Source organism: Mus caroli, unplaced genomic scaffold (genome assembly GCF_978045245.1).
Source record: "Mus caroli unplaced genomic scaffold, Mus_caroli_1 scaffold_2, whole genome shotgun sequence".
Lineage (NCBI taxonomy): Eukaryota > Metazoa > Chordata > Mammalia > Rodentia > Muridae > Mus > Mus caroli.
The window spans coordinates 144,477,665-144,503,983 of NW_028227257.1; the positions used below are offsets into that span (position 1 = coordinate 144,477,665).

A 26,319-nucleotide genomic window follows, 5' to 3' on the forward strand; every position below is an offset into this window, starting at 1 on the left:
GATAGCATTGGAAATGTAATTGAGGAAAATATGTAATAAAAATATTAAAAATCAAAAATAAATAAATAAATAAAACATTTAATTGCTTTAAAAATGAAAAAAAAAAGAAAAGGAAAGACTCACCAATTAAAAGGATTGACTTATCTCTCACAGGCCCTAGATTTTATTTCCTTTATCCATATAGTAGCTCCCAACCATCTGTAAGCCTAGTCCCAGAGGATCTGACACACTTTTCTGACTTTTTCAGGCAATACGCATATATATACATATATATATGTATATATATGACAGGCATACATGTGGGCAATGCAACAATACACGAAATTAGATGAGTAAGTGTTGTTAGAGTTACTGTCAAAAATCAGAATATATTATAAGAAGAAAGAGAAAAATAAATCATAAATCTAAGAGAAGAAATAATTTTGTCATTTAGAGAGAAGCAATGCTACAAACTTGTATAATAAGGAAGACTGGGTAATGACAATATAAACAAGTAAAATATTTGCACAAAAAAGAAAAAAATGAATGAGTTTTGTGAGCAACCTTCCTAAGATGCTAAATATCAGTAAGAGAGTAAAACAAACAGGAAAAGCTATAAGAAGTGAGTGAAGAGAGACATGTGAAATTTCCCTGACGTAAAAAAGATGAATGGAAAAAAGGAGAAGGAAGTAGGGATACTAACAGGGAAGACCATGCCCATCACTGTGAACAAAGTCTCCCACTGAGGATATTTCTCAGCGCTCCTTTCATATCCCTATTTCTCAAACTATAAATAAAGGGATTCAGCATGGGTATGACTATGGTGTACATCATAGCCACAATGACATCCTTGTCATTAGTGTTATTAGATGAGGGGACACAATACAGTCCAATGATGGCTCCATAGTACAAGGAAACCACACAGAGGTGAGAGCCACATGTGGACAAGGCTTTGCAGATTCCCTTGATGGAGGGAATTTTCAGAATGGTGACACCAATGTGGCCATAAGAGACCAGAATGCATACGAATGGCAGGGTAATGACCATATTACCTAAAACAAGGATGACAAGCTCATTGATGGTGGTGTCTGAGCTGGACAGCTTCAGCAAGGTAGACACATCACAGAAGTAGTGGGGGATGGTATTGTTTCTAAAGTTCGATAGTTGTACCAAGAGAAGAGTGTGCACAAGGGAGTTGGCAGTAGATAAAGTCCAGGATACTACTATTAGAAGAACACAGAGGTTCTCACTCATAATTTGTGAATAGTGCAGAGGGTGGCAGATGGCCACATACCTGTCATAGGCCATGGATGTCAGAAGAAAGCTCTCAAGATCAGCAAAAAATGAAAAGAAATATGCCTGGGAAACACACCCAGCATATGAGATGGATTGACTGTGTGTCAGCATATTCATGACCATTTTTGGAGATGAGACTGATGAGAAAGAGATGTCCGTGAAGGCCAAGTGGCTGAGGAAGAAGTACATGGGGGTGTGGAGGTGAGGGTCCAACCTGATGAGCAGGATGATGAGCAGGTTCCCCAGCACAGTTGTCAGGTACATGGCCAGGAACAGGGCAGAGTACAGGCCTTGGTCCTCTGCTCGAATGGGGAGCCCCAAGAGGATGAAATCAGACACAGTGCTCTCATTATCTCTCCTCATGCTCTTGTTTTTCTGCTGTGAGTGAAAAGAATAAATGGGAAAGAGAAATGAATTTAACTATTACATTGTAGAAACATTTTATGAATCATGAATACTGAATTACATTAATTCAAACACTTAGTACACTTGTTTTTACCTTAATATGGAGATATTTGTCAGAGTAATACTCTAGTGATATCAATGGATATAACTTGGAAACAACAGAATGTGTCTTTAGAGGGAAAACGATCCATGAGAACTATTATCAGATGAGACCCAGTTGTAGATCAAGATGCCTGGACTTTACCAAGACAGTATTAAATCAAGGAGTTAGTGTATAAATTGAAACCAACCAATTGAAAATTCTACACAATTTCAGGGACTGTATGTCTTTTAAGCTTTCTTGAATGCACCTGCCCAATGGTGTCTTCCCATCAATTAAATCCAGATAGTGGGACCCATGAAGCTACATTAGATCTGAGAGATGCCAGGATCTGGGGAATTTACTGAAAGCAGGATGTGCTGATGTTCAAAGCATTAAGAGCATGAGTCTGTGCCACTAATATAAAATACCAGTACCTACTTGCACAGAGCTATGACTTCTTCCCATAATATCAGCCAAAGAAATTCCTTGTGTTTTTCTTGCAAAAGCAAATGTCATGTTTTACTCTTAACCTGGGTACTTAAGCCAAAGACTGTTACCTATGCATTTACAGCATTTTTCTGTGTTGCTAACCTGGTGTTTCTCTCTTTTTCCTTCAATCATGCCCTACGAATGTGAGCAATCACAAAACAACAGGACATGGAACATAATAAAATTAGAATTGATATCCTAGCAGCTGAAAGAGCTCTGTGATAATATTCTATTTGAAGATTTGTTTAGTGACCAGTTTGTCCCTGTGACTGGCAGTCATCTATTTGCTTCTTCACTCATTCCAGGATTAAACTAGAGTTAATGTATGAATTACCAACTTAACAAAGACCATTTTTAATGTGCCTATACTTCATCTCAATCTGTAAAAACAAAATTCAGTTAATGTGACATTGCATAAAATTAATTATAGTACTTTTTACTTGTTTCTGTGTTAGTAGTAATTAATTTATCACAATGAAAATGCTCATTACTATTTGTACATGAGTAAACTGTTTCCAATATTTTTTATATTTTGACCATTATTTCAATAAGCATTATTATTCTGATGTCATTTTAGATAGAATATATGATATATTTTTTAAATGAGTTTAGAGAAATAGGCATCCATGATTTTGCAAAAATGTCAAGTCATGTGAAGCCAAGATAATGAAAAAGCTGATGTATGTTCTATGAAATGACTTTAGAAGAAGAGGTTATATAAGAATATTATAAACATGAGTCTCTGTATAAGTGTTTGGAAGTACATTCCTAGGGGCTTTGAGAAACAAGGAAAACCCAAGGCAATAACCAGTCATAGAAATGTAAATGTTGGAGAATATATGAGAAGCAGGCAGATATAATGTTTAATTTGCTATAATAAAAAGTTCCCACCTGTTTAAGAAAAGTAACAGCCCCCTGCAAAAATTTAAGTAATGAAAAATAGTAAATGTAAAAAAATACAAAGAAAATAGAATGCTGGCTGAAGTTAGAAAGCAGAATGGAGAAACCAAGAATATTACTGGAATGTGAACAACAAGAGAAATTATGAAAATTTCCAGAGATTTGGGGAAAGTTGGAATAAAACACAGAATATTTTGTCCTTAAGTTAAATGTGAACAGAAAGGATTATTTTCCTGCTTTCTTTCAAAAATGGATGTTTAAGAAAAAATATTCTATGGAGCATTTTGAGGGGGTATATTCTTTTATTTCAAAGTTTAAGCAGGTTCTCAGTGCAAGGTAAATTACTGCATAGGGAACTGCATGCCAGTCCATGTTGTGATCACTGAGATGGGAAATGCATGCTGAACTGAGAGACAGAGAATAAGACAGAGAAGCACAGAGGGAATCCCAGACATATACAATATTACAGAAGAGTTTACATTCTATGCCTGTTCTGACAAGCAAGCTACAGATAACTTTAGAAAAATAAAAGGCATGGAAAAGCTCTTGCATTTCTCTCTAGAAGAAACAGCTGGATCACCTGAAGCAGTCATTCATCCATCACAACAAACAGAAGAAGAATAAGCTCAGAATTAGATATGATAAATATGTGAATATATACATTGTCTACACATACTGGGAAGTCCATGTGAGCTCTAATTTTGAAAATCATGTAGAGGACCTAGGGTGAAATCTCTGTCCCCAGATCCAAATTAAAGACATACAGGATAAAATTGCTTCATTCTCATTGGCTCCCTTAGGAAAAGAACTTTTTACAAGCAGGCACGAGAGTCTCTTTACCCTTGAGAACTACCAGTAGCAGCTATAACAAGATTCTTCATCATTTTGGCCTGTTTAAATCATGACCCCTGTGAGAGAGCAAACATTTCCAGCTCATAAAACCTGAAAATGTCTTCAACAAAATCACAGAAAAAGAACTTTCCCAACCTAGAGAAAGAGATGGCCATAACTATAAAAGAAATCTATAGAACACCAACTAGTTTGGACCACAAAAATCCTCTCATCACATAATAATCAAAACACCAGATGCACAGAAAAAAAGAAAGAATATTAAAAGCTGTAAGAGAAAAAGACCAAGTAACATATAAAGGCAGACTTATCAAAATTATACCAGACTTCTCAGTAGAGACCTTAAAAGACAGAAGAGCCTGGACAGAGCTCATGCAGAATCTAAGACAGCATAAATGCCAAGCCAGGCTACATACCCTGCAAAACTCTCAATCATCTAGATGGAGAAAACAAAATATTCCAAGACAAAACCAAATTTAAACACTATCTACCAATTCAACCCTGCAGAGGAATCTAGAAGGAAAACTCCAACACTAGAAGGGTACCTACACCGAGTGAAAAGCAAGTTATTAATAACATACACGTAATGCCACATACAACAATAAACATAACAGGAACTAACAATCTAGTCCTTAGTATCTTTCAATATCAAAGGACACAGTTCACCAATAAAAAAGACATATGCTAACAGACAGGATATCTAAGCTGGATCTAGCATTTTGCTGCATACAAAAAAAAAAAAAAAAAAAAAAAAAAAAAAAAAAACCACACTTCAATGACAAAGACCAACACTAGCTCAGAGTTAAAAGTTGGGGAAAAGTCTTCCAAGAAACAAGTGGGAGTTGCCATTCTAATATGTAATAAAATAAACTTTCAACCAGAAGTAATCAAGCAAGATGGAGAACACCTCATATTTATGAAAGGAAACATCCACCAAGAGAGAGTCTCATTTCTGAACATCTATTCCCTAAATGCAAAGGCACCGACATTAATAAAAGAGACTTTACTAAAGCTCAAAACACACGTTGAAGCCTACACAATAGTAGTAGAAATCTTCAACATGCCACTGTCACCAATGAACAGGTCATTGAAACAGAAACTCAACAGAGACACAGTGAAACCAATAAAGTTTATGAACGAAATGGATTTAGCAGATATATAAAGAACATTTCACCCTAAAAGAAAAGAATATACATTCTTCTCAGCACCTCATGGTTCTTTCTCTAAAGCTGACTGTATAATTGGTCACAATACAAGCCTCAACAGATACAGGAAGACTAAAATTATCCCATGCATCCTATCAGATCATGATACACTAAGGCTAGACTTCAATAGCAAAAATAACAGAAAGCCAAGATACACATGGAAGCTGAACAACTCTCTACTCAATGATAACTTGATCAGGGAAGAAATAAAGAAATTAAAGACTTTTTATAATTTAATGAAAATGAAGGCACAACATACCCAAACTTATGGTCCACAATGAAAGCAGTGCTAAGAGGAAAACTCATGGTGCTAAGTGCCTCAATAAAGACATTGGTGACAGCATACTCTAGCAGCTTTATGGCATGTCTGAAAGCTGTAGAACAAAAAGAAGTAAATACACCCAATAGGGGTAGAAGGCAGGAAATAATCAAACTTAGGGTTGAAATCAGTCAAGTAGAAACAAAGAGAATGATACAAAGACTCAACAATGCCATAAGCAGATTCTTTGAGAAAATCAACAAGATAGGTAAACCCCTAGACAAATTAACTAAAGGGCACAGAGATAGTAACCAAATTAACAAAATCAGAAATAAAAAGGGAGACACAACAGAATCTAAGGAAATTTAAAAATCACCAGATTTTACTATAAAAACCTATCCTCAACCAAATTGGAAAATCTAGATAAAATGGATCATTTTCTACATAGATACTATGTACCAAAGTTAAATCACAAGCAGATAAACTATCTAAAGCACACACATCTACTAAGGAAATACAAGTCATTAAAAAAAAATCTCCCAACAACAACCACTACATTATGCTCAGGGTCAAATGGCTTTAGTGCAGAATTCTACCAGAACTTTGAAGAAGAGCTAATACCAACACTCCTCAAACTATTCCACAAAATAAAAACATAAGAAAACCTACCTAATTCATTCTATTATGTAACAATTACTCTGATATCTAAACTACACAGAGACCCAACAAAGAAAGAGAACTTCTGACCAATTTCACTTATGAATATTAATGCAAAATACCCAATAAAATTCCAGCAAACTGAATTCAAGGACAGATCAAAACAGTCATTCACCATAGTCAAGTAGGCTTCATTCAAGGGATGCAAAGTTGGTTCAATACATTAAAATCCACTAATCCACTATATAAACATACTCAAAGGAAAAAAGGTATGATCATCCTCTTAGGTGCTGAAAAGGCATTTGACAAAACACAACATCCAATCATGTTAAAAGTATTGGATAGATCAGCAATTCAAGGCCAATATCTAAACATAAGAAAAGCAGCATAGAGCAAACCAATGGCCAATATCAAATTTAATGGAGAGACACATGAAGCAATTCCACTAAAATCAGGAATAAGACAAAGAGGCCCATTCTCTCTATACCTATTCAATATAGCACTCAAAGTTCTAGCCAGAGCAATAAGACAACAAAAGAAGAAAATGGGGATTCAAATTGGCAGACAGGAATTCAAGGCATCATTATTTGCAGATAATATGATAGTATATATAAGCAACCACAAAAATTTTGCCAGAGAACTTCTACACCTAATAAATGACTTCAGCAATGTGGTTAGATATAAAATTAACTGAAACATATCAGTAGCCTTCCTTTATAGAAATAATAAGTGGGTAAAGAAAGAAAATAGAGAAACAACATCCTTCAAATAGTCACAAATAATATAAAATACATTTGGGGTAACTCTAACCAAATAAGTGAAAGATCTGTATGACAAGACAGAAATCAAAGAAGATCTCAGAAAATGGAGAGAACTACCATGCTTATGAATTGGTAGAATAAGCAGTAAAAATTGTCATCCTACCAGAAACAATCTACAGAGTAAATGTAATCCCCATCAAAATTCCAACTCAGTTCTTGAAAGACATGGAAAGAGAAATTCTCAATTTTATATGAGAAAACAAAAAACCCAGGATACCCAAAGGATAAATAACCTGAGAAAAATTTAGGGAAACAACACCCTTCACAATAGTCACAAATAATACAAAATAACTTGGTGTCACACTAACTAACCAAGTGAAAGATCTGTATGATAAGAACTTCAAGTCTCTGAAGAAAGAAATAGAAGAAGATCTCAGAAGATGGAAAGAACTCCCATGCTCATGGATTGGAAGTATTACTATAGCAAAAATGGCTATCTTGCCAAAAGCAATCTACAGATTTGATGCAATTCCCACCAAAATTCCAACTCAATTCTTTACAGAGTTAGAAAGGGAAATTTGCAAATTCATCTGGAATAACAAAATACTGAGGATAACAAAAACTTTTCTCACAATAAAAGAACCTCTGTGAGCATCCACTTCTGTATTTGCCAGGCACTGGCATAGCCTCATACAAGACAGCTATACTAGGGTCCCATCATCAAAATCTTGCTGGCATATGCAATAGTGTCTGCGTTTGGTGGTTGATTATGGGATGGATCCCCAGGTGGGGTAGACTCTGGATAGTCCATCCTTTCACCTTAGTTCCAAACTTTGTCTCTGTAACTCCTTTCATGGGTATTTTGTTCCCTATTCTAAAGGAATGAAGTATCCACCCACAGGGCCCCCAATGGAGAAGCTAGAGAAAGCACCCAAGGAGCTGAAGGGGTCTGCAACCCTATAGGTCGAACAACAATATGAACTAACCAGTACCCTCAGAGCTTGTGTCTCTAGCTGCATATGTAGCAGAAGATGGCCTAGTCGGCCATCACTGGGAAGAGAGGCCCCTTGGTCTTGCAAACTTTATATGCCCCAGTACAGGGGAATGCCAGGGCCAAGAAGCAGGAGTGGATGGGTAGGGGAGCAGGGCAGGGGGAGATTATAGTGAATTTTCAGGATAGCATTTGAAATTTGATATGTATAAAAAGAAAATATCTAATAAAAAAAGAGATTCTCTAATAAATAAAAAAAATTGTTGTTTCATTAAGTAAAAAAAACTCTGTTGAAATCACCATCCCTGACCTCAAGCTGTACTACAGAGCAATTGTGATAAAAACTGCATGGTGCTGGTACAGATACAGACACATAGATCTTTGGAATAGAACTGATGACCCATAAATGAACCCACACACGTATGATCACTTAATCTTTGACAAAGGAGTTAAAACCATCCAGTGGAAAGAAGACAGCATTTTTAACAAATGGTGCTGGCTCAGCTGGTGGTTATCATGCAGAAGAATGTGAATTGATCCATTCTTATCTCCTTGTAAAAGCTAAAGGCTAAGTGGATCAAGAAACTCCACATAAAACCAGATACACTTAGAGTGGGGAAGAGCCATGAGGATACGGGCACAGGGGGAAAAAATTCCTGAACAGAACACCAATGACTTGTGATGTAAGATCAAGAATCAACAAATGGGACCTCATAAAATTGCACAGCTTCTGTAATGCAAAGGACACTGTCAATAAGACAAAATGGCAACCAACAGATTGGGAAAAGATTTTCACCAATCCTAAATGCAATAAAGGGCTAATATCCAATATATACAAAGAACTCAAGAAGTTACACTCCAGAGAAACAAATAACCCTATTAAAAAATGGGGTACCGAGCTAAAAAAAAAAAAAAAGAATTCCCAACTGAGGAATATTGAATGGCTGAAAGCACCTAAAAAATATGTTCAACATCCTTAATCATCAGGGAAATGCAAATCAAACAACCCTGAGATTCCACCACACACCAGTCAGAATGGCTAAGATCAAAAACTCAGGCAACAGCAGATACTGACAAGGATAAGGAGAAAGAGGGACACTCCTCCATTGCTAGTGGGATTGCAAGTCAGTACAACCATTCTGGAAATCAGTTTGGCAGTTCCTCAGAAAATTGAACATAGTACTGCCTGAGGACACAGTAATACCACTTCTGGGCATATACCTAGAAGATTATCCAACTTGTAATAAGGACACATGTCCACTATGTTCATAGCAGCCTTAGTTACAATAGCCAAAAGCTAGAAAGAACCCAGATGTCCCTCAACAGAGGAATAGATACAGAAAATGTGGTACGTTTACACAATGGAGTACTATGCAGCTATTAAAAACAAAGAATTTATGAAATTTTTTGACAAATGGACCTCTCTAGAGGATATCATCCTTAGTGAGGTAACCCAATCACAAAAGAACACACATGATAGGCACTCACTGATAAGTGGATATTAGCCCAGAAGCTCAGAATACCCAAGATACAATTTGCAAAGCATGAAACTCAAGAAGAAGCAAGACCAAAGTGTGGATACCTGATTTTTCTTAGAAGAAGGAACAAAATAGCCATAGAAGGAGTTACAGAGACAAAATTTGAAGCAGAGACTGAAGGCATGATCATCCAGAGACTGTTCTACCTGGGCATCCATCCCATAAACAACCATAAAATCCAGACACTATTGTGGATGCCACAAAGAGCTTGCTGACAGGAGCCTGATAAAGCTTTCTTCTGAGAGGCTATGCCAATGCCTAATACAGAAGTGGGTGCTCACAGCCATCCATTGGATGGAGAACAGGGTCCCCAATGAAGGAGTTAGAGAAAGTACCCAAGGAGATGGAGGGGTTTGCAGCCCCATAGGAGGAACAATAATATGATAATCAGTACCCCCTAAACTCCCTGAGACTAAACCACCAATCAAAGAAAACACATGGTGGGACTCATGGCTCTAGCTGCATAGGTATCAGAGGATGGCCTAGCCAGTCATCAATGGGAGGAGAGGCCATTAGTCGTGTGAAGGTTCTATGCTCCAGTATAGAAGAATGCCAGGGCCAGGAAGCAGGAGTGAGTGGGTTGTTGAGCAGGGGGAGGGGAAGGGGATAGAGGATTTTCGGAAGGGAAACTAGGAAAGGGAATAACATTTGAAATGTAAATAAAGAAAATAGCTAATTAAAAAGAAAAAATAATAATTATATAAACAATAAAATAATAGTAAAGAATTAGAAGCCATGAATTTGAGAAGGGGTAGATGTGCCCATGGCAAGAGTCTGAGAAAGGGAAGAAGAAATGATGTAAATACAGTTCTTACATGTAAGTCATTCAAAAGCAATTTTTAAAAGAATGTCTTTTAATGGACTTATAGATAAACAAGAAAAAACGTGTGAGTGTGCAATGTCATGTACTGGTGTATATTATATATACTTATGTAACAAACAATTTAATGAAGAAATAATATCCTATATAATGACCTTCTAGTGAGTTTTTCTACATGTAAGACATATTTTATTTTATTATCATAACTATCTAATACATTTAGCTAGATTAAAATTGTATTCTCAGAATAATTCATTAAAACACAATATCATTAGGTAATAATGGGCCAGTTAGTTGATTTAGGCAAATTTATACCAAAACAAAACCATTATGATCATTCTAGTGAGGTTCCTAACACACCATTCCAGCTAATATGATCTAGAGGCAATTGTTAATATCATTTTTTCACCATGTATTAATTCAGCTCTGGAGGTAACTCTAGAAAGGGCACAAAAGTTGCTTCATTTCCAGTACACTGTCTAAAACTCCACTAATGGTGAAGCTTGTGGTGTGGTACTGGGGTTAGCTCTATGTTTATTCTTCCAATAGTTTCAACTACAGCTGGTAACAAGCCAACAGTACTGGATCTGTATTAAGTGGAGTCAACACTATCTGAGACAAGTGGGTTAAAATGTATCAAAGCTGCAATCTCTTTCAATCCAGTAATGTTTTGGAACTCAAAGGAGTGTTGTAGATACTATCCTTGTGGGTTGCCCAAGATAGAGGATACAACAGAAATTATACTGATCATGTACTCAGTCTGCACCCTGAAATTTCCTTCCCTATTTCTCTCATGAAAGCTCCATTGGGTGCTGGGTTCCTATGAACTTGAAGCTATCTTTGGGACTTGTTCATCCCTGCACCGTACTTACTCTCTTTGCTCTGACATTGGTAAGCCAATTTATCCAGCCTACACTGACAAATTGTTTCCATTAGTTGGTTCCTTGCATAATATATACCTTCTGCAGTGAAGTTGGTACTATTCTCTTGTTTCCTCTTCATTTGAGCATAAACTCCAGAAAAACAAGTGAGAGTTCTGCTCTTCTATTTTTCTAGTAAGCTGGAACATGATAGATAAAAATATTGGAGGTGCGGTAGCAGCTTTGCATTACTGGAGATTGTTTGGCTTAGCCTTGACAAAGCAAGAGTGTATATCATACAGCTTATTCTTTGGGTGACAAGAGTAGGTCTCCTCTTCTATTTGATAATGCCTTAGCTAATAGCAATGGCATGTCATACTCTAGTCCCTCATGTATCTTAGCACAGGTGTTGAGTTGTCCCATGCCAACTCTGCAGCTACTAACTCAGTACACTGAGGATACCTAGGTAAGAGAATACCATACCACTCTGCTCATCTGTACGTGGGCTTCTAAAGATCTTTTTTTTGAAGTTTCCCCTGGGCCCTTAACTTTATACCAGAAGTCAACATGTCTGCTTCTGTGTAGTAGTGAAGTTATAGTTAATATAGCTGTGTAGAACCTTATTTTCAAACTTATACAACTGTACTGGAACAATTTAAAGAAGCACAGTATATGCAATCTACATAAACTATATGGAAAATCAAAAATGAAGGATTTTGCAATATAATGCCTAAGCCTAGTTCCTCACCTTCACATAGTTTCTTTTAGTTATCTATTTTTATTTTCCATTAATTTATTTATTTATTCGTTTAATATCCTGATCACTCCACACCCCTTCCTGGCCTTCCTCACACTGTCACTCCCTCTCTCACACCAGCAATTTCCCTCATCCCATTGTCCTCTGAGAGGGTGGAGACCCCAGTTTTGTACCCCTCCATCTTATCAAATCAAGTGTCTGCAGGGCTCCCACTGAGTCCAGACAAAAAGCCCAGCCAGGAGAATGGATTCTACATGCAGGCAACAGCTTTAAGAACATCCATACTTCGGTTGCTAGGTGAATAACATAAGATAGAGGTGTACATCCACTACACATGTGAGAAAGTGGGCATCTAGGTTCAGCTGGAGTATGTTCTCTGGTTAGTGGTTCAGTCTCTGAGAGCCCTTAAGGGCCCAGGTTAGTTGGCATCATTGGTCTTCCTGTGAAGTTCCTAACTATTTCTGGGCCCTCAATCCTTCCCCCAACTTCTCCATAAGAGTCCTAGTGCTCCATTCAATGTATGGCTGTGGCTCTCTGAATCTGTTTCTGAATCTGCTAGGTGGAAACTCTCAGAGGACAGTCATGCTACCCTCCTGTCTGCAAGCATGCCAAAGTATGATTAATCGTGTCAATTATTTGTCCTTGCTCATGGGATATATTTCAAGTTGGGCCATTTATTGGTTGGCCATTGCCCTAGTCTATGCTCCATCTTTTCACTGCATTTCTTGTAGACAGAACAAATTTGGGGTCAAACTTTTGTGGGTATATTTATATTCTTATCCCTATCCTAGGGTTCCTACATGGCTTGAGGAGGCATCCTCTTCAGGTTTCATATCATCACTGCTATGAGTCTCAGTTAAAGTCACCACCATAGACTCCTGGGAATGTCCTGCACCCCAGGTCTCTGGCATATCCTAGAGTTGTGCCCCACTTCTCCACCCTTTTGAGTGGCAGATCTCCACTCACTCTCCTGGCCCATTGGCTCTCCCTCCTGTCTCTCCACACACACTATCCCTCACCCATCAATTCCCTTTTCCATTCCCTCTCCTACCCAGTTATCTCCCCCAAGTTTAGCTTTTTTAAGTTTGTGGAGTATAAACCTCCAAAATTTCTTTTATTGTTCACAATTTGTTGAGCTATCCTCGACATTTTGTTTTTGAATACGAAGCTAAGATTTGTTTATTTCAAGGTCTGTATAAAAAGCATTGGTATTTTGATGGAAATTGAGTTGAACCTGTATATTAATTTTAATAAAATGACCATTTTAATGATCATTTTAATAAAATGATCTTTTAATTTTCTGATGTCTTCTCAAGTTTTGGTTTGGTTTGGGTTTTTTTTTTTTTTTTGCTGAAACTTGAAGTTCTAGTCATACAGATTATTCAAATTGCTTGCTTAGAGTCACACCAAGTTATTTTCTTTTATTATTACCTATTTTGAAGGGTATTTTTTAATTTCTTTTTCATCCCATTTATTATTTGTATAAATAGGGGCTACTTATTTCTTTCTGATTATTTTGAATCCAGCCAAATACTGGATAAAAATACTGCTACAATTTTGGGTGTAAATTATATATACTATCATTTGTCCTCGAATACTGATGTTTGAATTCTCCCTCTCCAGTTTGTATCCCCTTAATCTCCTTTTCTTTTCTTCTTTCTCTAGCTAGAAATTCAATTGCTATATTGAATAAATAAGGATAGAGTGGGCAGATTTATCCAGTTCCTGGTTTTAGCATAATTAATTGAAGTTTCTCCCCATTTAATTTGAAACTGTCTATGTGCTTACTATTTGCTTTTACTATGATTAAGTATATGCCTTGTATTCCTGATCTCTCCAAGACTTCTAATGTGGATGTGTGTTGAATTTTGTCAACAAGGCTTTTCATCTTCTGAGATGACCATGTGATTTTTTTCTTTCAGTTTGTTTATATGCAGATAAATTTTCATATATTGAAACAACCCTCCATCCCTCAGCGGAAGCCTAGTTTGTCATGGTAAATTATGTTTTTGATGTGTTCTTGGATTTGGTTTTCAAATATTTCTTTAAGTATTTTTTCATCAATGTTCATAAAAGAAATTTATATAAATTTCTTTTTCTTTGCTGAGTCTCTGTGCGGTTTAGGTATCAAGGTGTTTCATACTGGATTCATAGAATAAATGTGGCAGTGCTACTTCTGTTTCTATTTTATGTAATAGTTTTAGGAATATTGATATTAGCCCTTCTTGGAAGGTTTAGAAGAATTCTGCACTAAAACCATCTGGCCCTGGGATGTTTTTTGTTGGGAGAGTTTTAATAATTGCTTCTATTTCCTTAGGGATCGTGAGATTGTTTAGATAGTTTACATAATCTTGATTTAACTTAACTTTGGTAAGTGGTATCTGTCTCAAAAACCATACATTTCATTTAGATTTGACAATCTTGTAGAGGACAGGCTTTAGAAGTAAAACCAAATGATTTGTTTAATTTCCTCAGTGTCTGTTGTTATGTCTCCCCTTTCATTACTGGTCTTGTTAATTTAGATACAGTATATCAACATTTTAGTTGGTTTTGTTAAGAGTTTGTCTATTGTATTGAGTTTTTAAAAGAACCAACTCTTGGGTGTGTTAATTCTCTGTATTGTATTGATTGATTTCAGCCCTGTCTTTGATTATTTCCTGCCATCTAATCCTTTTAGGTGTTTTAGCTAGTTGTTTTTGTTTTTGTTTTGTTTTTCCTAGAGCCATCAGGTGTGCTCTTAAATTTCTAGTATTAGTTTTCTCCAGTTTCTTCATGATGGCATTTAGTGCTGTGAACTTTCCTCTTCATACTGCTTTGTGTCCCATCAGTTTGAGTATGCTGTGTCTTCATTTTCACTGAATTCCAGAAAGTCTTGTATTTGATTCCTTATTTCTTTTGATAGTGTGGTCATTTAGTAGATTGGCAAACTCTGACTGCATTCTCCTATTGTACTAAGAGCATTCCTAGGGGTAAATTTAAAAGGCAAGGAATTCTTTCTTTGGCAGAGGAGATTTCAACACAGTCTAAAATTGATGCTGCTGTGTATGTAGGAACTCACAATTACTCTTATGCAGATTTAAAATGAAAGAGAATGAATGGGGCAGACAAACATAGAAAAGGTACAGTTGGAAAAGGAAATGACATTGGAAAGCATTATGTTACAGCTAAAGGCTTGTGTTGGAAGAAATTCTGGAACTGTTAAGGGAATTGTTATGAAGGGGAGGCCTGATTTGCACTGAAATAAAGGGAGGTATACCCTTGGAATAAGACTCTACCAAGAGATTCTTGCTACCTGTGAGGTAGAGGACAGAAGGTCTTTGCTGGTCAAAAACAAATAGAATCCTCCTCAAACATGGCTTAAGGGGGACATAATCTGTAACAAACTGACAAATAAACTTGGCAATGTCATCTATGTGGCAAGCATTAAGGAATGAAGAGGGCATGGAACCCTTTTCTGCAGTTTTATTGAGACTTTAAGGCCAGTCCTTGTAAAGAGCCCCTGGAAGGCTACTGGTTAAAGCTGTAAAATTGAAGCCTGGGCAGTGTTGGAAGCCCCAAGTTGTTTGAAATGTTAACACCATAGGATATCTGCCAATTGTACCTGAAATCAGAGAATATACAGCCAACGAGAGAGGTCTGTAATGCAGACAGAAAGCTGGATGGGTAAAACCATCTAAACCCCTTGGTATCCAACATAACTATAGGATCTGGAGTTCTCTACTGAGTTTATGCCTTGTTTTGGTCTAGTATATCATCACCATATCCCCATCCCCTCCCTTTTGTAATGGTAATGTATATTCTAACCCATGGTACAATGTTAGTTTTATTTTGCTTTCTGATTTTACAAGGAGATTCAAGAAAGAAATTTTCTGTGTTAAAGAGTTGACGTAGAACTTTAAAACAATGTTCAGACAGTTAAAGGTGATAGTGACATTTGTAAGTTGAACTAAATGCATTTTACATTATGATATAGACAGAAGACTACTATGGAGTTCAAGGAGTGGAATGTGGAGATTCGAATGTTGACCTTCCTACCCCATATTCTCAAGCATTTAAATTTGTAATACACAAATAATTAATACATTCTACGAATGGGATTTCATATATGGTAATGTAAATTCAAAAAACCCATGTCAGAGGGGCTCATGGGACTGAAGGGACAATGTTTTATTGTTATTTTTCTAAATATCCATGTTGTCAAACTACTTTCTCAATATTTATGTTTATACCCAAAGATGTATACTGTTCTCACCCTTAGAGAATCATTCTTCAGTATGGTGGTTAATGCCTAGGCTTATAGCAGGCCAGAGTCATGAAAATGTCTCTGAAAGTTCATCTATAAGTGCGATACCTCCATCAGATTCTCCTCAATCTGGACTCAGGGAATATCACTTGAAAAGAGGGCAGAAATTATGTAAGAGTCAGAAGACGATGGAGAAACTTATAAAATCCTGTTTTCTAGATTTCTCATGCCTACTGCAGACTGTTACCTTGTCTGCACAAGTCTCACATAAGATCAATCCAGTTAGGATCCCAGTATACATAAAAGAAGTGTTCAAGTGGTCCCACCCCTGCCACAGTAGCTATAGGCCGGTGATAGCTAATGAGTAAGGGTCATGTCTCTTTAAAAGTCTTGCCACTAATTAAGTTAGCCAGGTCATAGTAAATGGCCCCACACCCTTGTACATATTATCAGTATTAATGAGACTCCTGATAGAGACATGTTACCTTCTTCACTAGAGGAATTGCAGGTAGGTAGTCTGAGGTTGGTATGATTCAAGTACATTACAAACATGTATGAAATGTTCAAAGAATAAATTCAAAGAATTATTTAACAAAAGAGAAAATAATCACCTCTTCATTAATAAAGAATGAAATAATATCACATATATGGAAAAGATAGAATTGTTGGTTATTGTATTAGATGGGCCAGACTTCCAAAGACAAGCTTCACAAATTTTCTCTCATATAGAATTTTGAAAATAGATGGCATGAAAAAAGAGGATCTTTAGGGATGTTATGATTTAACAGAAGAGAGTGTAACAGAGGAGGTCAGTATCCTCAAACCACATTATATACATTATAAAAATAACTTGAAACTTTCCACACTGAGACAGGCATGTTGGGGGTTGTCTTTAATCCCAGCACTCAGGACACAGACCAGCAGAACTCTGTGAACTAAAGACTAGCCTGGTCTACATGTACTACCTGATCCTCATGATCTCTATAAAATAAAGATTCAGCCTTGCCTCGGTAGCTGCGGTGTTCATGGATTTCACACCTGTGTCTAAGACAAGTTTGGGAAACCCTGACTCAAAAGACAAATAAACAAAAAAAAATCACTTCATAAAGTTACTATACTCTAATAAGAAAGAAATAGTTATGACACTATCTTCCAGGGTAAAGAAGGTATAGTTGACAAGGGGCCAATGGAACTTTAGCACTTATAGTATTGTTTTCTATCATTCAATCCTAGTGATTTTTTAAATGAGTACTTTAATAGTATTCATTAAAGTGTAACATACATGAATATATAATATAATATAATTAATATAATATAATATATAAGGTATAATATTATATGCACATTTATTTTAATGATGATTATTATATGTATATTATTTTCCTTAGAAGTTATCTCAGTTTATATTAGTGTAAATACACATTTCAGTAACAAGAAAAATAAGTCAGATTCAGAAGTTTCCAAGTGGTACACTAGAGACTAAGAACTCAACTTCACATACTATAGTCTGAGAAGCACATCTACTAATATTGCTAGTGTAGCAGCAGAATACTAAGTTCTCTCTACTAGAATCTCTTTCTTCATAATAATCACTAGATACAAAAATATATTTCAGAGTAATTGACTACCATTTATTAATTCCCTTTGTATTAACAGGTTTCGAAGAACAAAAACACAGGTTCAACATTTCAGATGGAAGTAGAAGACAATGTATTTAGACAATTAAATATGGAGCCCATTTCATTTTAGAATACTGTCTATTTGGATTAAATTTTCTAGTTCAGTTTCTATAGATTTTAATACAAGTATTGAATTTACATCACTTCAACTACCCTCTACATGTAAGCACCCAACCCCTATAGAGAATGGACTAATGCCACACAATTAAAGCACCATATGAAAAGCCATTCTAAATACTTTCTTTCAACTTTTATGCTTCACATAACCTTGATCTTCTTCAACAAAGAGCTGTCCAAAGCCCTTTTCTCCAACTAGAATCATTACCCATTTTGACTTCCTGATATCAATGGACCACTGAGTTAGGAAGTAAAATAAGGTAACTGCATAGTTAATATCAATTTAAGAATATATTGCCAAAAATTGGACAATGAAGAACAAATTTAAAAATGATAATCAAACTATGTAGGAAGAAGAAAACACTGGTACTGTATATGACATTTGAGCCAAGGAGGGAACTATAGTGTTGACTTCATAGTAGACGGACAAGGAGTGATGATGATGATGGAGTGCATAGTACAAAAGTAATACGGGACCAAACTCTGAGTGCTTATACCACAAAATACTTAGGAGATAGTTCCATTCATTATACAATATACATTAAACAACACATATAGGAATCAAACCATCTCTTCTTACAAAAATGTATATCATCATATATCAATGAAAATGAAGCCAGGCGTGGTGGCGCATGCCTTTAATCCCAGCACTCGGGAGGCAGAGGCAGGCGGATTTCTGAGTTCGAGGCCAGCCTGGTCTACAAAGTGAGTTCCAGGACAGCCAGGGCTATACAGAGAAACCCTGTCTCGAAAAACCAAAAAAAAAAAAAAGAAAATGAAAAGTGTATTACAAAAACAAGGCTGGAAAATTTCATGGATAGATGGAGGTCTCAGGATGGTGACTCCAATGTGTACATAAGAAGCCAGAAGACAACAATGTGAAGCTAATGAACCCTACCCTGCAATAAACATAACCAGTTCATGGTGGTGAGTCTGAGACACAGTATCTGTTCAAGCTTACTATTAGCTGCAAGTTCAAAAATTGTTGAATTAAATACAAAAAAAAATAAGATCAAGCTGTACATAGTGGTTCATGCCATTAATCCCAGCACTTAGGAGGCTGAGGTAGGTGGATCTCTATTAATTCAAGGGAAACCTTGTCTATATATCAAATTCTAGAATATCTAGATCTACATAAAGAGACAATTCCTGTCAAAAAATTTGTAAATGAAAATAATCCTATATAAATAATTATGTCATGAGGTGAAAGGGGGAGAAAATGGCTTTGCTCAAAAAACTACAAGCTATCTAAATGAAAAGAAGAAGGTTATACTGGATTTTTAAATTTTGGGGAAAGACATCATGTGCAAAGGGAAATACAGAACAGACTTATGTGTATATGTTTTGAAGACCCCTTTCCCAAGATTATAAAGATAAAGAAAAGTGGTTAGTGTAACATCCAAAATACATGTAAGAAATTCAGATTAAAATATCTTTAAGATGGGCATTCAGAAAGAATATATTACTTGTACCAATCAAGGAGGAGACCTAGGCAGGTAGAGGGAAGCAGAAGGTGCATCATTTTGTTCTGCTGAGGATATTTCTCAGTGTTCTTTTCATATCCCGATTCCTCAGACTATAAATAAAGGGATTCAGCATGGGTATGGCCACAGTGTACATCACAGCCACAATGACATCCTTGTCATTAGTGTTATTAGATGAGGGGACAAAATATAGTCCAATGATGGCTCCATAGTACAAGGATACCACACAGAGGTGAGAGCCACACGTGGACAAGGCTTTGTGGATTCCCTTGATGGAGGGAGTTTTCAGAATGGTGACACCAATGTAGCCATAAGAGACCAGAATGCATATGAATGGCAGGGTAATGACCACATTACCTAAAACAAAGATGACCAGCTCATTGATGGTGGTGTCTGAACTAGACAGCTTCAGCAAGGTAGAGAGGTCACAGAAATAGTGGGGGATGATATTGTTTCTAAAGTGAGATAGGCGAGCCAAGAGAAGGGTGTGTGCAAGAGCATTGGTTAAAGATAAGGCCCATGATATTACTACTAGAAGAACACAGAGCCTCAGATTCATGATGATGTTATAATGCAGAGGATGGCAGATGGCCACATACCTGTCATATGCCATGGATGTTAGAAGAAAGCTATCAATGCTTGCAAAAACAGTGAAAAAATACACCTGGGAAACACACCCTGTATATGGGATGGACTTACTGTTTGTTAGCATATTCATGAGCATCTTTGGAGCTGTGACTGATGAGAAAGAGATGTCTGTGAAGGCCAAGTGGCTGAGGAAGAAGTACATGGGGGTGTGGAGGTGAGGGTCCAGTCTGATGAGTAGGATGATGAGCAGGTTCCCCAGCACAGTTGTCAGGTACATGGCCAGGAACAGGACAGAGTACACAGCTTGGTCCTCTGCTCGAATGGGGAGCCCCAGGAGGATGAACTCAGACACAGTGCTCTCATTATCCATCCTCATGCTCTTCCTCTTCTGCTGTGAATGAAAGGAGAAATGGGAAAGATAGAGAAGTAATTTTGTCTAATACACCATGGGAACATTTAATGAATCATCACTACTAATAATAACATTAGTTTGGGGGGCTTTAATTTGAATATTAATACTTTTGTCATGGTAATGAGATAGTGATATTTTGGAAAGAGTCACAGTTTGCTAACCTTAAAAACAACTGAAAGTCTTTTTAAGGGAAACAAGTAAATTCAGAACAATTATCAAATTAAATCCAGGTCCATCTCAAGGTACCTGGATTTCACCATGACACTTTAAAATTAAGGAATTAGCTTAATTAGGCAAATTGTTACCAGCAAATCCAGGAATCAACATGCTTTTAAAGGTTGTTCATCTCTTTTAACCTTGCTTGAATACACTAGCCTAAGGCTTTCTACAAATTAAATCCAAGTAATGTAATCCACAAAGCTTCTTTGGATCACTAAAATATAAGGATCTGGGGGAAATTAGGGGAAGTAGCATGTACAGATAGTCAATGCTTTAAGGGTATTAAGTTGGTGCCAACATTACATTGTACCAATAACAGCATGTAAGAAGCTATGAGTTCCTCACATAATAATAGTTTCTCAGTCAATATTGTCGCTCTTCTATCACTCTTTCTAGGCTGCATCACATGACCCTGATTACATGTTAACATCCTCAGCACAAACCTAAGCGTTGCATTCAAGTACACAGAACACCTGGAAATTCTAACATTAGTGCAAATACTTAGATCAGACAAGGGTATTTCTTGGGTTTTTCTAGCAAAAGCAAATTTCACCTGTTTTATTTTTAACCTAGGTGTTTAAGCCAAAGACTATTTTTGTATGAATTTCCTACATGTTTTCTCTGTTGTGAACCTGACATTCTCTCTTTTATCTGTAATCATTCTGTGCACAAGAGAGCTATTAATAAACAAGAGAAAAAGGAACATGATAAAATTATAGTAGATGTCATAGCTGCTGAGAGAGTTCTGTGGTTTTATTTTATTTGAAGACTGACTTATTGTCCAGTTTCTCTCTATAATTTGCAACAATCACCATTTGACTCCTCACACTTTCCAAACCTTACCTACAGCTAAGCTATGAAGTTTTCCAACTTGGTTAATACCAACTTTAAAATGACTCTTTGTATCATCAATCTCACTCTGTAAAAAAATCAGTTAATGTGATATTGTTTGAAATTAATTATAATTCATTTTATATTCATTTCTGTGCCAATGATAATTATTTACCACCACAAAAATTTTAGTTATCTATCTGTCTCCAGGTATATGTTTCCTAATACTTTGCTATTTTGAACAATATTGCAATAAACAATATTATTTTCATTGTATTTTATATAGCATATATGATATATTAAGAAAGGACTCTAAAGAATTAGGTACCCATGATTTGAGAAACTATCAGGTGATGAGAGGTCAAAGTGATGAAGAAGCTGATATAATTTCTCCAAAAATTCTGTACTGGAAAAACCTACTTAGAAAGAAAATAAATAAATAAAACCAAGCCTCTATGTAAGCATTTGGAAGTACAGTGCTAGGAGCTTTAGGAAACAAGGAAAACTCAAGGAAACTGCAAATCACAGAATTGTAAAGTGTGGATAATATATGAGCATCAGAGCATCCATCAGGTAGATGTAATGTCTAATTCATTGTGGAAGAAAAGTTTCCATCTGTTCAAGAACAGTAATACCCAGGAAAAATAGAGTCACAGTGAATAGCAAATAGGTGGCTGGCTGGCAGGTAGAAAGTAGATTGGAGAAGTCAAGGATACTAATTGGCATATGAACACTAGGGGCTATTATAGCAAAAGTAACAGAGATTTGGTAAGAAGTTGGAAAGAAAGAAAGAAAGAAAGAAAGAAAGAAAGAAAGAAAGAAAGAAAGAAAGAAAGAAAGAAAGAAAGAAAGAAAGAAAGAAAGAAATTGAGTGTTGACATTAAATCTGAGCAGAGAAGATGACTTTCTTGATTTCTGACAAGAATGGACAAGATTAAGAAAAATATTTTATGGGGGGGGTTGAGGGAGGGAATGACATTTTATGGCACTTACTTCTCAAAGGTTGGTCAGGTTCTCAATGCAAGGTAAATTGCTCTATAAAGAGCTGTTTGTCCTTTCTTGGTATGATCTTCCTATTTGAAATGCATGCTAATCAGAGAGACAGACAATGAGAAAGACAGAATAGACAGACACGAGAGAGAGAGAGAGAGAGAGAGAGAGAGAGAGAGAGAGAGAGAGAGAGAGAGGGAGAGGGAGAGGGAGAGAGAGAGAGAGAGAGGGAGAGAGAGGGAGAGAGAGAGAGAGGGAGAGAGAGAGAGAGGGAGAGAGAGAGAGAGGGAGAGAGAGAGAGGGAGAGAGAGAGAGAGGGAGAGAGAGAGAGAGAGAGGCAGAGAGAAAGACACTGAGAGACTAAACCATGCAGTGTTACAGAATTATGCACATTCTACATCTGCTCTGACAAGCTAACTTATATGGTGAACATAGATACCTTTAGTGAAGAAGCATTGAAAAATTATTCCATTTCTCTAAAGAAAAATTCAATATAGGGAAAGAGCTGGATCATCTAATGCAATCATACAAGCATTGCAAAAATCAGAATAGTAATCAGTTCAAAATCAGATATGATAGATATATAAACATGTACTTGTCCATATCTCCTGGGATCTCTATGTGAATCCTAATTTTGAAAACCATGTAGGGAACACATGGTGCAATCTCTGTCCCCAAATCCAAATTAGTGACATACAGAATAAAATTGTTATTTTCTCATTGACTTCCTTAGGGAAAGAATTATTTTGAAGCAAGCATGAGTGTCCGTTAACCCTTGAGAAACAATAGTAATAACCATAACAAAATTCCCCATCATTTTATCTTTTTCTTAAATCAGATGGGAAGCATAAAAATATTTTTGTATATATGTATTATTATCTTGCCCTGAATGCTGAAACCTGTTGAAGCCCCAACAACAAATATAGCTCTATTTGAAAATGATGCTTCTAATAAACTAATAAATATTAAAGATAATGCTTAAGAGTTTAGTATTTCCCTTTGAAGAAATACCAGAATGCCTCAGACTCTAGTCCAGCAGTTTGTAGTTAGTGCAATACTGACATGATTGTACTATCAGAAGGCAACACAAGAAAATCTTCCTGTCAATCCTTTCATTTTGAACTTCTAGCTTCCAGAACAGTGGAAAACATAATCCCATTAAGCTGCTTTGTGGCATGCTGTTCTAACAATGCATGAATATTAAGCAATGTAAATATCTCCTTCTATATTAAAAATATTAGCAGAGATTCCCTGCCCTACTAGAGGACTTACAGAATTGAAGAATCCCAGGTAGGCTTTCTGCCCTCCAAACTTCTTCTCTCTCACTATCTCAGGGCCCCCACTTCCAGTCTCTTGCTGTAGTAATTAGAATATGGTGGGCCCATTGGAAATGGTACTGTTAGGAGTCCTGGCCTTGTTGGAGGAAGTTTGTTACTCTGAGGATTGTCTATTAATTTCTGCAAAATGTGGAAAATCAGTTTTCTCCTCAACTGCAGTCATACCAAGATGCAGAACTCTCATGTCTTCCTTTGCCACACTTGCATAGAAACTGCTATTCTCCTGCCTTGATGATACTGAAGTGAACCTCTAAACAATTGGGATAAAAGTGAAACTTTAAACAATTTATCCCAATTAAATGTTGAACTTTATAAGAGTTGCCTTGGTCATGTTTTCTTTTCACAGCAATGTAAACCTTCACCGAGATACTTGTTCTCTTCTTTCCTGTTCCCCAGCCCTCAGTAGGGGCATAGGTTCTCCCCACTCCACTACTAGAAACAGGGTAAACTGGGAGAAATCCATGTAGACTACCTGCCTGCCAGGATCTGCCCACAGTATCTCCAGATTTCTACTCTGCTGGTTGCCATAGCCTAGAACCCAGATGTGTGGAGATACCCTACTATACCAGAGACTATCTTGGGGCAGAGGCTCCCAGCTCTTCTAGAGGATTTGTAGAGGTAGGCTGCCTACCTGCCAAACTCCCCTACTATCTATTTTAGCATCCCACCCACGATAAGGCCTATCTCATTCCTCCTATTTGCCATGTCCTAACACCCAACTGGGGCAGAGACTACCTATTGTGCTAGGGACAAAGCAGATTAGAAGTCAAGATATGCTAGTTGTTGGGCAATATCCTTCACTCCCTCAATCTCTTGGGATCTCTTAACCCAATAACTGTGGCCTCCTAGTTTCCTCTCCCCCAGCCTACAACTGGATGCACACTACCTGTTCTAAAGTCCACACAGACTTAGAATCCAACAGAAACCATATAAAACACCCAGTCAACAAAGCAAAACTCAGAAATCAGTACATACAAATTTAATTATCCAACCCCAGATATCTAGAGGCTAGTGTAAGAGAATTCATGGAACCAGAGCTGATACATAAGGTCACCACAAGAACCCATCTATGTTACTACAAGCAAGCCCTAAATATTTCCATAAAACAGAAACACAAGAAAGAGACCATAAAACCAGCTTTATGGAGACGATTGTAATTCTTAATGAGGAAACTAATAAATGTCTTTAAAAATTCAGACAAGCATAAACAAACAATTGGAGGAAATTATTAAAAACCTTTTTAAAAGGCCAAGAGAGCTGATTTCTCTCTGCTTCATCTTCTAGACCCTACTCCTAATAGTAATGCAGATATGCACTCCATTCCCCTTGCTACCACTCTGCCTTTATTCCTGGAGAACTACTGCCACCTTTGAAAACCAGGTGAGCTCCATATGCTCAGTCCACTGGCACCATACTCTCTGGGGAAAGAACTGAGGACTTAGCCTCTTCTTGTCCCCTCTGTGATCCATCTTCCAGTTCAAATCCCTACCTACAATCTTGGATCCTTACTACATTCACCCAGACACAGTTCTGCCTGCATGCCTCTGTCTGGTGCCACTGGGGATAATTGGGCCTACAGACACCAGGGACCACCAGTTCTTCCTCCATCCCTTGGGGTCTAATGCCACCCAAGACAACCAGAGGACTGAAGATAATAGGGACTTACCCTCTTCCTATAACCCTGGAAGCCTGCTAATACCCAGAACAAAGAGCTCTACCTTCATTCATAGAGTCCTACAATCAGTTTAGTGCCCCACATTCCTAGTCTCCTTACCCCATCATCCAATAGGAAGAGATATTGTGATACATGAGATTCTAGCCTGGGGCAGAGATCCCCAGTTTTACTAGAGTCCTCAAAGACTGGGAAGAATTCCAAGTAAGCTGCCTTCCCCCCAAATATTCTGACTATCTAAATATCCTCCTTCTCTATCCAAGTCCTGTGTTCCTACTTGCTCTTCTCTGGCCCCAACAAAGACATAGATTCCCTGCTCTACTGAATACTGGGAGACTGGTAGGTGTCCAAGTAGGCTGCCCTGCTAGATAAATTTGGGCACTCTGTCTATGCCTACACTATGCCCACTTTCCCACCCTTTATAGTTGCCATACCTTAGCCCAAACTAATGAGATACAATGAAAGTACTGCTAAAAGGAAAGTTCATAGCACTAAATGCCTTCATAATGAAATTATACAGATCTCACACTAGCAACCTAACAACACCGCTGAAACATCTAGAAGAAAAAGAAGCATACACAGAAAATAGGAGTTGCTACACACACTCCTATGAAGTTTGCTTGGCAGGCCAAGAGGCCTGGGAGCACTCACGAGGCAAAGAGTTTCACGGAAACTCACCTCCTGGAACTTTGATGTTCTCATAACCCGTATACTCATACCTTATCCATGTGTTAGTTTGGCGTATGGATCCACGTGCTCTCTTTTAGTATTATTATAAGTGCCTTTAAAGATTGAATTCTGACATAGCTAAGCCTTTGCCAGTGTTCCAGTGTCCCAGAAAATCCTTGAAGCTGACAAACTTGGAATTCAGTAGTAATTCAGTAAGACGGTTACCTATT

The 26,319-nt window shown here is 37.1% G+C and overlaps 2 protein-coding genes across 3 annotated transcripts; both read right to left on the bottom strand.

The window, feature by feature from the left end:
* Positions 1–699: 699 nt before the first annotated feature.
* On the bottom strand, positions 700–1,638 carry LOC110289756 (olfactory receptor 1J21-like). The gene has a single exon (XM_021156126.1). It carries the CDS (start codon positions 1,636–1,638, stop codon positions 700–702), a length of 939 nt encoding a protein of 312 aa, XP_021011785.1.
* A 17,313-nt stretch (positions 1,639–18,951) lies between these two features.
* On the bottom strand, positions 18,952–22,957 carry LOC110289674 (olfactory receptor 1J21-like). Of its 2 annotated transcripts, none has more exons than XM_085830847.1 (2): positions 22,851–22,957; positions 18,952–20,350 (listed from the first exon to the last, which is right to left on the bottom strand). In XM_085830847.1, exon 2 carries the CDS (start codon positions 20,333–20,335, stop codon positions 19,406–19,408), a length of 930 nt encoding a protein of 309 aa, XP_085686973.1. In that variant the 5' UTR covers positions 20,336–20,350; positions 22,851–22,957; the 3' UTR covers positions 18,952–19,405. The 2 variants fall into 2 exon arrangements, with proteins under 2 accessions (XP_085686973.1, XP_021011641.1); XM_021155982.2 differs by having other exon boundaries at positions 18,952–20,347; positions 22,851–22,951.
* Positions 22,958–26,319: the final 3,362 nt, after the last annotated feature.

Excerpts from the sequence above, each read along its gene's own strand:
- LOC110289756 (XM_021156126.1), bottom strand. The coding sequence starts at position 1,638 with ATGAGGAGAGATAATGAGAGCACTGTGTCTGATTTCATCCTCTTGGGG.
- LOC110289674 (XM_085830847.1), bottom strand. The coding sequence starts at position 20,335 with ATGAGGATGGATAATGAGAGCACTGTGTCTGAGTTCATCCTCCTGGGG.